Below are 13,922 nucleotides of genomic sequence, written 5' to 3' on the forward strand. Positions count from 1 at the left end.
TCAGCTGCTCACAGCTCCAGATTATGCAAAATGAAGATGTTTGTTTCAGTGAGAATTTTACTCGAATCCAGAAGAACCTTACCAGCTCTGCAATGTGTTCTGCCACCACTTGTCTGAAAGAGAATTTGGATTCTTCACTTGTCTGCATAACATTTATAGTTGCCACTTTCTAACTACAAAATTCAACTGCATTTTCATTGTAATTTGAATTTGTTTAATGCCTTGCTGGGCTGGTTTTTGGGGCCTTCTTCAGCTGCCTGTTTCTGCTACAGACTTGTAGCACCTAGAAGTTCATCTTCATGTGCATTTGGCAAGTAGAAACCAAATGATTTGATTTTTATCACGATCCTGGATGGGCTGAGTGCTTGAGCAGAGAAAGCACCCACCTCTTTACATCTGCCCTGTGTTTGTGGGGGTTCCTGGCTCCATGGTCACCATGAGATGAGTGGGAAGGCTCAGTGTTGTGGGTTCACAGAGGGATGTGAGTGGGGGAACAGGGAGAGAAAAGCAACTGCGTGTGTATGAAATGACCCAACCCTTGGTGGGGGGTTGGAACGAGATAATCTTCAAGGTCCCTTCCAACCCAAACCATTCTGTGCTTTTGTGAAGACAATTAAAACTCCAGCTGTGAAATCCCTTTAAAAAAGAATTTTGGTGAGCGTGGCATGGCTGAGTGCTTGTTCAGCACGTTTTTTCAGCAGCTGCTGTGGGTTTTGCTGCACAATTCTCCTCGTTCCTGTGGAATCAGTGAGGAGACCATGCAGCTCATGGGAATGCCAGCAATGTACTCTCCTATCAGACATGGGCTCCAAATTTCCGGCTCTCATCCAGAACAGGCATTTCTGGGATAACTGACAGCAGCAAGTCCTTGTCACCAGAGGCTTTTCCCAAACAGGAGAGGAGACTTCTTCCCTTTTTGGGTAATGAACAGGGTGTGCTGGTTGATGCCAAAATCTTTCATCCTTCCCTGGACTGTCTATTCCAAGGAGAATGGACAAAATCTGCTCCTGATGGGTTTCTGGCTGTGGTTGCCAGACTCCAGCTCCCTGATGGAGCAAACCATGAGGAGTCAGTAGCGTTAGAAGAATGGTTCAGAGGCACATAGGCTTGTTCTTCCTGACCTTCCTTGAATTTTTGCAGGCTCTCTCATCCATGGAGGAATTCAGAAACCTGGATCGGGATATCGAAGGGTCTGCAAAACGGTGGAAGAAATTTGTGGAGTCGGAGTGTCCTGAAAAGGAGAGGTTCCCCCAGGACTGGAAGAACAAGTCAGCTCTGCAGCGCCTGTGCATCATGAGAGCCCTGCGGCCCGACCGCGTCCCCTGCGCCCTCAGGTGGGGCCCAGGGGCAGCTCTGGGGCTGGGCTTTGTGGGGAGCAGGAGCAATTCAGGGCTCTCTTTGGATTTGTGAATGTCAGTACATTTTTAGGATGTGAGTTCTGTGATATGGTTTCCTATCAAGGGGTCTTGAAGGAACTGTGAGGGTGGGCAGGCCCTGGCACAGGGTGCCCAGAGCAGCTGGGGCTGCCCCTGGATCCCTGGCAGTGCCCAAGGCCAGGCTGGACATTGGGGCTGGGAGCAGCCTGGGACAGTGGGAGGTGTCCCTGCCATGGCAGGGGTGGAATGGGATGATCTTTAAGGTCCCTTCCAACCCAAACCATTCTGGGATTCAGTGATGTCTGAACTCTGCAAGCCAATCAACACATTGGGTTTAAGTGGAATTTCTTGGTTAGTGGGATCAAAGCTCACTGTCAGCAGCAGGGATGGAGCACTGTAACCAGCACTGGGTGGGAGCAGACCTGCCAAGTCAGAGATGAGAATCACCATCCAGGTGTTACACATCTGCTGCAGTCTGGGTGGTCATCACAACCTCTAGAGTTCAATAACATCCATTTTAGTTACTAGGTAATTTTTGGCTGCTTCTTAGGCACCGGAATAAAGAGGAGAAGTAAAAGAAAGTCTTATAGAGGTTTTCTCACTCTTTTTTTTTTTTCTTTTCTGTAAAATGCAAAATTTATGTGCTGCTGGGTCTGAAAGTTGTAGTGGTAAATTATGTAGTGAAGGTAACTGGGCGAGGCTAAACTTCCCAAAGTTATGCAAAAGCAACATTCTTGTTCCAGGACAACCTAAAGGTCTTTCACTCCATTAGGATTTGGTTTTCCCTTCTCTGTCCAATGTCTTGACATTTCTGTGATGTCTCTCATGCCCCTGCTTCTCCAGTAGTTTATATTCCTGCACCACCTGATGTGCACACAGCAGCGTGTATTACTCAGTGCATGAACGACATCTGTTTGTGCTTTAAAGTTCACAGAAAAACACAGACAAGACTGAGTGAAGTCTCCCCGTGGTATTATTTTTTATTAGAATAAATACTACAGTTTATCATAGTACTAATACTAATCCATCTTCTTTTTCGTTTCTTACTCTGATGGCTGGATTCTCCATGTGTCCCTCAGCTGAAAATACTGCTTTTCCTGTTGTTGTTTAGCTTGAGTAAAATAAGCTCTTGAAATTTTAGGTGCAACTTATGCAACTAAAATTCATTTCTTTCTTACTCACACAGCTCAGAAATAACTGGAACATCAAATTTCAGCCCCTTTCATATCTCTCTTTTATGAAAAGGGAATCCAAGTTCAAAAGCTTGGCTGGATATTTTTAGGGTTCTGGGCATGTCAAGCTTCTCTGTTTGCACAGGAGTATTTAAATGGGTTTTTGTATTGTTTTGTTTTGTCTCTTATCTCGAGGACACAAATGTGCAAACAGTAACTGTTCACTGAGCCTTCCCCAGGGCTTTGGAGACGCTTCTGGAAATACACCTGAGTTATCAACACTTCAGTGTGCCAACATTAAACACCTCACCAGGGATCCATGGACACCGTGACCAGTCCAAACCTTCCCATCCCTCTGAGGGCCCTGTCCAGACCTTGGGTGCATTTTAGGAGCAATATTTTAGCCCAACCACAGGTGGCCAGGGGGATTTTAGATGCCCTGGAATACTCCCACCTCATTTCCAGCTGCTGCTCAGAAAGGTGTGAGGACCTTTGTATCCCACATCACAGCTCCATGATGATGGTATAGGATTTCTTTGGGATTTAAGATGATCCAGCCCTGTACAGGCTTCTTGCATTTCATGGCCTGGGAAGTTGGGTGTTCCAGCCACTCTTCCTAGCAGATCCCTGGGAATGTTTGCCCAGTCTGGTTCATTCCCTTGGCCTAAGGAGCCATCAGGAGAAGCCCCTCTTACCCTGACTCACTCCTTAGAGCTTCAGGGCCAGCAGTGAACCAACAACTGTAATTCCCTGAAGGATTTCCCCCTGTAAATATCCATTTCATCCTTCAATCTTATTGAAGAACATCAGCCAAAAGCTGCTGGTAGCACCTTGTGCTCCCACTCCTCCACATCCTCGATGAGGTCAGGTCAGTCCAGCAGCCTCTGGTGAGGTGTGGCTTCGTCATGGTGAAGTCCTTGCAGGAGCACTGCCTTAGGGACAGACCGTGGGGACAGTGCAGCAGGACTCAGGGCTCTGGTGCCTCCATGGTCATTGCACTCACTGCCCAGAGAAGGGCTCATGGGCAGCTGTGGGTGTGTGCAGCACAGATCAGCCCTCAGACAGCCACTTGGCTTGCAGGATACATTTTTATTTTTCTTCTGGCACCATTTCTCATCTCCTGCTGCTGATATGGTGACCCAGCCCCGGGGACACCTTGTTTGAAAGGCACCACACGTAGGGACTCCTCCAGCCTTCCCTCTGCTGCGCTGGGGTCCCACCTGGGAGCCTCCCTCTCACGTCAGTTGTGCTGCTGAGTCCCCAGGACACCGTTTCAAAGACCTGAGACCTGAGGTAAAACAAGAATGTTGTGGCCTTGGATCTGATGGACTTTGTGAAATTTTGTGACCTGAAGCTTTCCAGCAGCAATTTAGCAAATCTTGACCTTGAACAGAAATTCTACTTGAAAGAGGCACCAAAAACATGGAAGTTTTTTTTTTTTTTTGCAATCCCTTAGGCATTTCTGTTCCAACTGCCTCTCACCAGTCCTTGAAGGAGCTTCTCAGCTCTCTTAGAAAGAATTTGGCTGCCTTCAAAAGGCCTGAGTAATCCACCTGCGCTCCAGCAGCATTCCTGGGCTTTGGATATAACATTCCTACCTGTGAATCAGTGTTCAGTGTCTCTCTCTTTGTAAAGCAGTGATGTCAGGAGCTCACCCTGGGGGAATCCAGCCAGAACATTCTCCATGCGCCGTGCTCTGCTCTGGCAGCTGCTGTGGAGCTGAACCTTTCCCTGTTCACTCCCTTGTATTTTTCCTTGTCACTCCCATGCTCCAGATATTCTTAGAGCCCTTCCCTTTCAGCTCTCCAGATCAAAGTAATTGTGTAAATCATCTGGACTTCCTGTGGATTGGTGCTTCCTCTGGAAGGCTGCTCGGACTGCAAAGCACGTGGCTGGTTCTTGTATCTCGTACCTTAACTTATTTCTTTTCTCCTGAGATTCCTGAGTCACAATCAAGGCATTGTGCTTCTGAGTGCAGCCTTGGGCTGGCAGCTCCCACTGCTCCCCATTCTCACTTCCCTCTGTTTGTCAGGAGCTGGTGTCTCCTGGGGTATCTCTGCCCTGTACACAGGGCCCGGCGTTGCTCCCAAGGGACAGCCCTGCAAGCCCAGCTTGCAGATCCTCTCCACAAATATTTCATGTTTGTTTTCCTAATTTCAGTTTCTAAATCGCTTGAGTCATCAAAATTGGAAACTAATTGGAGGACAGGTCGTATGAGGAGTGGCTGAGGGAGCTGGGAAAGGGGCTGAGCCTGGAGCAAAGGAGCTCAGGAGAGGCCTCCTGGCTCTGCACAACTCCCTGACAGGAGGATGCAGGGTCGGGCTCTGCTCCCAGGGAACAGGGACAGGACCAGAGGAAACAGCCTCAAGTTGCACCAGAAGAGGTTTAGATTGAATATCAGGGAAAACTTTTCCAGCTGAAGGGTTATCAAACCCTGACACCATCCCTGGAAGTGCTCAAAAAACCTGTGGGTGGGACATTTGAGGACATGGGTGAACACAGTTGGTGGTGCTTGATACTGGTCGCACTTGATAACCTTGGAAGTCTTCTCAATCCTTCACGATCTGGGATTCCATGATGATTTACTGATTATTTGCAGGGGAATCTGCATTTTCTGAACAAGCTGGCAAAAGTTGTTTCTCTCTGGCAGAGATTTTGTAGAAGAAAAGCTGGGCAGCAAATACGTGGTGGGGAGATCCCTGGATTTTGCCACAACCTTTGAGGAATCAGGGCCTGGAACCCCGATGTTCTTTATCCTGTCCCCAGGAGTGGACCCACTGAAGGATGTGGAGAAACACGGTAAATAAATAAATCCTGTCTCTAGGCACACCTCAGCACTGCTGCTTATCTGCTGCATTATTATCTTAGCACGACACGCCTGTTTCGTTGGGGTTTTTTTTTTCCTCATCTCTTTGTAGATAATGAAGTAATATGTTAAAACCAGATAATTGTGCGAGGATGCGACGGGATTTTGGGATGGTTTTATTGTTTTTCTTAACGTTTCTTGGATTTTCATCTTAAATTTAAATTAAACTTGTCTCTCTCCTGCACTGCCTGGATTCCCAGTGTGGTTCACACTGCAACAATCTCTGAGTTGGGTTTGTGCACAACCTGTAATTTACGTCAGAGATATCTCACATGCTGTCAGATGCTTGTTACCAGGAAAGGTTGAACCAGAGGACCCTTGAGGTCCCTTCCAGCCTGCTATTCTATGATTTTATGATAACTAAAAATAAGCAACAGCTCCCTGTAACAGATTGCTGCTTTATGGCAAAGTTTCCAGGCTTTCTTCCCGTCCTTCCTGAGCTGATTTCCATGTGGATGGTCAGCTGTGGAGCTGTCAGCTGGCTCCAAAGCCAAAGGGGCTTCTGGGAGATGCCTCCCTAGAGAAGGCACTGATGCCCTTGTGCTGCAGCCACTGCTGTGCTCCAAAGCCACCCTTGTGTAGAATTTGCTCTGGGTCTTGGCTCCACTGTGGAAAAATTCTCATTTTCATCCTGAACATCCCTCTGGAGCAGAGGAATCTGATGCCTTTGGGGCTGGACAGTCCCAGGACTCAACATCATCCAGGCTGGCACAGACCAGGGCAGGAGAACAATGACCTGTGGGTTCCTTTTCCTCTCTGCCTTCTGGGCCATCCCAAAATAAAGTTGGAGTGATCCTTTGCCCGCATTCCCAGGGGCAGCTGTCAGAGCTGTTAAACCTGGTGCAACCTCAGCCACAGGCAGCTCACTGTGGGGAATTCCTGGGCTTAGCTTTGCATTTGAGGCTCCTTCTGCCCCCAAACCAAGTGTCATTACTGGGAATTGAAGGGACCCCCCCCCCCAAAGGGAGCTCCTGTCACGTCCCTGGCTTCCTTTTGGAGCCACGTTGGTGATCCTGTCTCTCACTGTTAGTTCCTTGTATGGGCAATGAAGCACTAAAATCAACCCATGAGTGGTTTAATTGGAATTGTAAAGATGAGCATAGCTGAGCACCTGGGGTCAGTCAGCCAGAAAAGCTACAGCAAGAAAAAGTGAGAAGAGAAGCAATGAAATAAAATCATTGGTACCGAGCAGCTGCACTGGCCTTCGAGCTGCCTCTCTGGGGCTGTGTTTGGCTCGTTATTGGTATTTTCTCTGTTTTTCATTAGGTTTTATTAAAGTGCAGGATGATTCCTGTGAATGGCAGTCAGCTTCTTGCAGATGCTGCCCACTCATGGCAGCTTTCCTTGGTGTCACAGGGAGGGCCCTGCAGCAAACACCGTGGGCTGGAGGAGCTTTGTGCCCTTCCTGAGTGCCCATCCCCTCCCTTCTGCAGCCAGCAAGGAGGGGCAGGGCTGGCATTGCCAGGGCAGGCTCACTGATATCCCTCTGCAGTGAAAAGAACAACCAATATTCATTTATTATTGGTCATCTGGTTTGGGGTAGTGCCCTGGTTCTGTGATTTGCCCCATCCCCTCTCGAGACAGTGGATCTTGAAGGTAAAGGAGAAGATCAGCAGCTTTCAAAGTTGGCAGCAGCCAGAGATGGTGGGAAAGAGAACTGGAAACTTTAAAATGTGGGAAGCTGTATCCCAGGGGAAGCTGTGGTGAGGCTCAGCAGAGAGCTGGAGTTTGGAGGTTTGTTCTCCTCATGGCCAGCTCTTTCCAATCTTGTCCCACGAGATGGTTCCTAAGCCTTGCAAGACAAATCTTTTCTTTGTTTCACTCTAAAGCTTGCCTGCTTTTAGCAGGAATCGGGAATTCAGGCTGCACCGTCTGCAGGAAGGCAAACCTGCATGCAGAGATAAGTGTGGGCAATCCCCAGGGATCAGGGTGTGGGGATGAGTCCTGACTCCCTGGCTGAGCCCAGCCCATCCTGGGGGATGTTCGTGGGGCTGTTCCCTCTGGCAGCTCAAACTGGGGTTTGTCTGGGAGAGCTGGTTCCCCTGTGAGAGGGACAGCAGCGGGGGTGCTCTGTCTGTGGATGACAGATTCCAAACCTGGCCAGGAGATCTGCAGCCATGAGCACAGAAACGATCTGGGATGCTCCAGAGAGACCAGGGGAGGCTGAAGGATCATCATAGACCACATGAAGGGACACTGAAGAGCTGCCATGCTTCCCCCAGAGCAGGGCAGTGAGTGACAGGGGTTTGGGGTTCCCAGCCTGCAGTGCAGAGGTGGAGGGACACTGGGAGGTGTCCGGGTGGCTCCCAAACCACCCCTTCCCATGGCCTGTGCTGACTCCACTGGGGCCTTCTGACAGGAAGGCAACTCCAGTGGTGCTCCATGAGAAATCTGGAGGGATTCACTGCTCTCCAGGTCCCAGACACCTTGCTTGAGGCCACAGGAAGCTCACACGGATTGCATTCCAGCTGCCCTCCCCAAACCCAGCTGGTGCACCCAGCCTGCATTGCAGGGGCTTTTCCCCACCCAGCTGTGGGTGTTCAAAGCCTGGTTAATCAGCAGGAAAAGATTTTAATTTCTTCTCACAGTAAAATGGGTTCTTACACGAGGTTGCAGGGGAATAATGTTCTTTAAACAAGAAGCACTGTGTAACAACGTACCTTTGTGTGGATGCTGCTCTGTAATTAAAAGAGTTTGGGAGAAGCTGCTGCTGTTTGAGCACTTGGGCAAGGAGTGGGTGAGAGCCAAGAGAATGAGACAGGAGAGCTGATATCAGGAGTGGGATAGCTCATGTGTGAGGTTGGGTATGAGGGAACTCTGCCTGGCTGTGCTGGGGCCCGGCCCTGCCTCCCCACCAGGGTGCTGAACTCACTCCTTGTTCCCTCGTAGGGAAGAAACTGGGCTACACCTTCAACCACAGGAACCTCCACAACGTTTCCCTTGGGCAAGGCCAAGAGGTGGTGGCTGAACAAGCTCTGGACCTGGCTGCAAAGGAGGGTCACTGGGTCATCCTTCAGGTACGGGGTCACTGGCCAGTGCTGCCCTTCTCCCAGCTTGTCCCACTGCCATGAGGACAGCCTGCCATGCCTGTCTGGGGCCATGGGACACTGTGTGTCCCAAGCAGCCGCCTCTCCCTGTGTTGCTGCCATCCCTTGCTTTGATCAGGCCCTGCCAGTTTGGGTTTCTGGAGCTGTCTGTGGGGTGTGCACGAGCAGGAGGTTGTGCTGCACTTCCCTGCACCTTTATTTGCTCCAGGAATGAATGAAGAGCTCTGTTCTGGGAGCCCCTGGACTTGTTCTCTGCCTGCTGCCCAAAAGTCCCCCTGCACCTCAATGAGCATGGAGGGGCCACTCAGGGAGGAAGCTCTGCAGTGGGGCTGGCTCCTCTGCCCACCCCAAATCAGGGAAATGCTGCCAGCTCTCATCACAACCCCACAAAGTGCTTCAGAGCCTGCTGGGGTGCGGAGGGAGCTCTGTCTCTGTCAAGTGCTCTCAGGAGCTGCTCGTTAAGTGAGTGCTTGGGTTTGCTGATGTGCACTCGGTGATGTCAGCTCTCATTACAGGTTTTGGGAGCCCCTCTGATTTCCTTGATGTGGATTATATAAACTTTTATTATCACTGAATTGTTTGCATAAAATTAGATTAAGACAAAGCTCTGAGTCCTGATCTGAGCCCTCAGGCCTGGTTACGAATTGAAATTAAATACCCTTGATATTTTGATCTTAATTTTTGCTTTTTTTTTTTTTTTTCTTGCAAGCTCCCTTTGAGGTAAACAATGCTGAGCTTCTCTGGAGCTTTTAATATAGAGAGGGCTGCAATCCTGGCATCTGCCTTTGAGGTGGTGCAGAAGGAAAGATGCAGCTTTTTGAGCTGTTCAGTAATGCAGAGTGAAGAGTTATTTTCTACAACACCTGTGTGCTGCTGTAAAGGATCTGTCAGCAGTGCCAGTCTCCATGTGCTGCTTCAGTGCTAACAGACAAGCACTGGGGGCCTGAAGCATTTTTATTACATCCATTCCCATCTTCTCTGGTGGTCAGAGCAAGCAGTAAGAGATCTCAGCAGACACTGAAAGGTAAAGGAGAATAAATCCTTCCCTGGGAGGGTGGGCAGGCCCTGGCACAGGGTGCCCAGAGCAGCTGTGGCTGCCCCTGGATCCCTGGCAGTGCCCAAGGCCAGGCTGGACATTGGGGCTTGGAGCAGCCTGGGACAGTGGGAGGTGTCCCTGCCATGGCAGGGGTGGCACTGGATGGGCTTTCAGGTCCTTTTCCACCCAAACCATTCCATGATTTTATGATTCTGTGATTAAATGAGAAGAAATCAGATTTCTGTACAAGAACAATGTTGGTGGTTGGGCTGGCTGGTTTTCCAGGTGTGACTGTCTCAGGCTCCTCCTGAGCTCAGAGAGGAGCTCGATCCAGCTGGGTTAGGGTCAGGGTGCTCTGCTGCATGGGGCAGGCTCAGCAGTCCCCCAGTGGCCCTGGGGACAGGATTCCAGGTGCCAGTGCTGGGTCAGGGTCACTCAGACATCTGGGATTGCCCCTGGTGTAGTCACAGAGCTGGTGACACCTCATACAGGCAAATATTCCAGTTCTGTGCTGTGCTTGGCCTGGAGTAACGGGGTGTGGGCAAGAGTGGCTCAACACAGAGCTCAGAGCTCTTTCTGCTTTTGTTCCTAATCCCAGATTCCTGAGCAATCCAGCACTGAGGGCCCCACGAGGAGCTGGAGTCTGCCTTGGTGGCACTTCACCCTTGGGACAGAGCTGGGCACGTCCAGCAGGGTTTGGGGCAGGCAGCCCCAGTTCCAGCATTTGGAGGAATGACAGCAAAGCAAAGGCACTTCATTGTCACCCAGCCAGGCCAGGCTGCTCTGCTCCAGAGCCTGTCTCTGCATCTCACTTTGCATTCCCAGCTCCTCCCAGGGGCTGGAGCTTCATGGAACAGGAGAAGGAGGGAGAGCAGCCTGAGAGGCTCAAGGTGTGTCCCCTACATTGGATTGGCAGGCAGGAACCCCTGGTCTGACAGAACTCCTGTAGGGTCAGCAACTTCCACGGCAGGAAAGCACCCTCTGGCCAAACTGGGCTTTAGGAGGCTGGACAAAGCACCTTCTGAAGGCTGAAAATCTGACCTTTGGCAAAACCAGTGCCCAAACTCATCCCTGTGGGAGTCAGTGAGGAGGGGTCCCACAAAGGATTCTCCTGCCATTGCAGTCAGAGGGGGATCAGAGCAATATTTGCCTTATGGTTTCTTTCTTACGGAAAGATCCTCTGGTAGGATCTTTCCAGCAAGGTTTTGGTGACGAATACCTCACAACCAGTTCCAGGAGTGTTTGTCCAAGATCTGGAATGCCACAGACAACTCAATTTACAGAAGCGTCACAGGATTTGTGGATCATTGCATTACTAATAAAAGAGAGGACAGAGCAGATCTCAAGAGGCACTCGGGGTAATTTTACCCAGATTAATTAAACTCATTATTTCCAGGCTGTATCCCACCCACAGCACAGTTATACCCAGGCTTCCCATTTGTTTCTGAGCAGACAAAAAGCAACTGTTAGCTTTACTTCTGTATTTTGCTATCCCCTGACCAACAGCTCAGCTCATGTGGAGCAGAGCTTCTCATACTCACATTGTCCAGGACAAACACTTGAGGGGATCATCTGGGTGGCTTTTACACACATGGCTCATTACTGGTCCTTGATTGGGACCTGACATAATGAGAGTCAAGGACTTTGAGCGCTAAGGAGTCGGGGAATTAGGTTTGTGGGAGTTAAAGGGTATTGAGGCAGCTGGGAGGTTCTTATTGGATTACAGGAGCAGGATCACTGCTGTGCTGGGAAGGGCTGCTGTCCTAGGGCCAGCTCTTCTCAGTCCTGGTGCCTCCTGACACAGCAGGAGGTGAAATGAAGACAAAAGCATCCATGCCTGTCCTGGGAACTGCAAAGTTTCTTAGCTCACTGAAAATTCATAGGTTTTCATAAATGACTCATTTTATGGGAGAGAACAGCAGAAATCCACCCAACCCTTCATTTCCATGGGAAGACAATCTCCCTCACCCTGGCAGAGCCTGGCCAGCAGCTCCCTGCTCCTTTAGCACCAGTGTTGTTCTTGTCTGGTGGCATCAGCTTTGCTGAGCCCTGGTACAGGGTGCTGACAGATGAGGAGAGTGAAGCCCGGAGCTAAAATTGTTCTCTACAAGTACAGATGGTCCAGCTGCAAAATAGGAGCCCCTGAGGCAAAAGTGCAGCTCTTTAAAGGAGCCTTTGTTACCTGAGGGCTGCAGGAACAGCCCAGCTCAAGCCCAGCAGCTGCTCTGTTCCTGGCACTGAGGAGCTGAGCCTGATCTTTGAGCTCCACAAAGCCCCATTTGATAGCGGGCTCAGCCTCTGGGTCTCCTTAGCAACAGTTCTTAGGTTTGGAAGGCTTGGAAGCAAGGGGTGGGTACCATTTGGAAGTGCAGCCAGAGCTCATTGTCAGCTCCTCACGGCTCTGGGGGGCAGGAACAGCTGGGCCCCACAGCTGGAGATGCTCTGGTGAGGCTCTGTGCAGTGCTGGGGATTGTTCAGCCTTGAGAAGAGATGACCTGGGGATTCCATCCCCCTGGATGGTGAGGAGTGAAGAGCAGACTCTCTCCAGTGGTGTGTGGTGGCAGGACCAGGGGCGATGGGGACCACTTGAAATCCAGGAAATTCCATTTAAACATAAATACAATCTTTTTTCCCATGTGATTTCCCAAACACTGGATGTTGCCTGTAGAGTTTGTGGTGTTTTCATCCACAGGGCACCTGAGCATGTTCCTGGGCCACGTGCACTGCCTGCCACTGCTTTGAGCAGAGGGCTGGGACTGGGGGATGCCAGAGGTGCCTGCAGCCTCAGTGACTCTGTGATCTCTGCCTTCCCATGCTGAGTTATCCATGGATCTGCTTTCTCTGATGCCTGCAGTCTCCTCTGTGCAGGCAGGAAGGAGCTTTGCATTAAGCTACGGGTTAGCACAAGCTGTGTCTGCTCGGTTTCCCCCTCAGAAGCCTTTTGCTGATCCAGTGGCCACCACAGTCACCAAATGAGCTTTATCAGCTTACCAGCAAAGACGCAGTGGAATTTGCTTGTGTTTGTTCAGATGCACGTCTGAATGCACTGATGGAGGGAAGAGTTCAGACGTTAGATATTCCCAGTTTAATTGTAGTCTTCATCCATTAGCCAAAATGTCACTTCCCTCTCTTTGTGATCAAGTTAATTTAATTCTTGAGCATCTTTCCATTTTCCTAGGTTGCTGCTTCACTGAGTCAGGTTCATGTGTTAAATTGAGTAACAGTGAGCTCCTGGAGCAAACCTGTGTGAGATTCATCACTGTATCATAAATCACAGAATCCCAGGATGGCTGGGGTTGGAAGGACCCCTGGAGATCCTCTGCTCCCACCCCTCTGCTCCAGCAGGGTCACCTGGAGCACAGGGTCACATCCAGGTGGGTTTGATCATCCCCAGGGAAGGAGCCCTGGGCAGCCTCTCTGGGCAGCTGTCCCGGGGCTCTGGCACCCCCACAGAGGAGAAGTTTCTCCTCCTGCTCACACAGAGCCTCCTGGGTGTCACTCTGTGCCCGGTGTCCCTGTCCTGTCCCTGGGCACTGCTGGGATCTGGCCGGCCCCGGCCGCTCGGCCCCCGGCCCTGAGGCGTTGGGACACAGGGATGAGGTGCCCTCTGGGCTGTCTCTTCTCCAGGGGAGCAGCCCCAGCTCCCTCAGCCCTTCCTCAGTCCCCTCATCATCCTCCTGGCCCTCATGGGACCCTCTGCAGTGGTTCCCTGTCCCGGCTGAGCTGGGCAGCCCAGGGCTGGGCACAGCTCCAGGAGCAGGGCAGAGGGGCAGGATCACTCCCTGACCTGCTGGCACTGCTCTTCCTCCTGCCCCCAGATCCCACTGGCCCCTGGGACCCCAGGACACTCTGCAGGCTCAGGGACAGCTCGGTGTCCCCCAGGACCCCAGGACACTCTGCAGGCTCAGGGACAGCTCGGTGTCCCCCAGGGCCCCAGGACACTCTGCTGGCTCAGGGACAGCTCGGTGTCCCCCAGGACCCCAGGACACTCTGCTGGCTCAGGGACAGCTCGGTGTCCCCGGGACCCCAGGACACTCTGCTGGCTCAGGGACAGCTCGGTGTCCCCGGGACCCCAGGACACTCTGCTGGCTCAGGGACAGCTCGGTGTCCCTGGGACCCCAGGACACTCTGCAGGCTCAGGGACAGCTCGGTGTCCCCCAGGACACTCTGCAGGCTCAGGGACAGCTCGGTGTCCCCCAGGACACTCTGCTGGCTCAGGGACAGCTCGGTGTCTCCAGGATCCCGGGTCCTGCCCATGACAAGGGGTTGGAATTGGATGATCTTTGAGGTCCCTTCCAACCCAAACCATTCCATGACTGTGATTTTGACACCACGTCCCAGGCCAGGCCGGTTACATCTCATCCCCACCCCAAACCTGGGAACAGCAGAGCCCTTCCCTGTCCCTCGGGGTCCCCCAGCAGCACC

The 13,922-nt window shown here is 51.4% G+C and overlaps 1 protein-coding gene across 3 annotated transcripts in view; it reads left to right on the forward strand.

Moving 5' to 3' along the window:
• The window catches only part of DNAH9 (dynein axonemal heavy chain 9), a 149,585-nt gene that overhangs the window by 107,689 nt on the left and 27,974 nt on the right, over window positions 1–13,922 (forward strand). For all 3 annotated transcript variants that reach the window (XM_032129150.1, XM_032129153.1, XM_032129154.1), the window contains 3 exons: window positions 1,141–1,334; window positions 5,199–5,347; window positions 8,304–8,431. In XM_032129150.1, the coding sequence (XP_031985041.1) occupies window positions 1,141–1,334; window positions 5,199–5,347; window positions 8,304–8,431 (471 nt within the window). The remainder of the gene's footprint in view (window positions 1–1,140; window positions 1,335–5,198; window positions 5,348–8,303; window positions 8,432–13,922) is intronic.

This window comes from Corvus moneduloides, chromosome 19, assembly GCF_009650955.1.
Source record: "Corvus moneduloides isolate bCorMon1 chromosome 19, bCorMon1.pri, whole genome shotgun sequence".
Classification (NCBI taxonomy): Eukaryota; Metazoa; Chordata; class Aves; order Passeriformes; family Corvidae; genus Corvus; species Corvus moneduloides.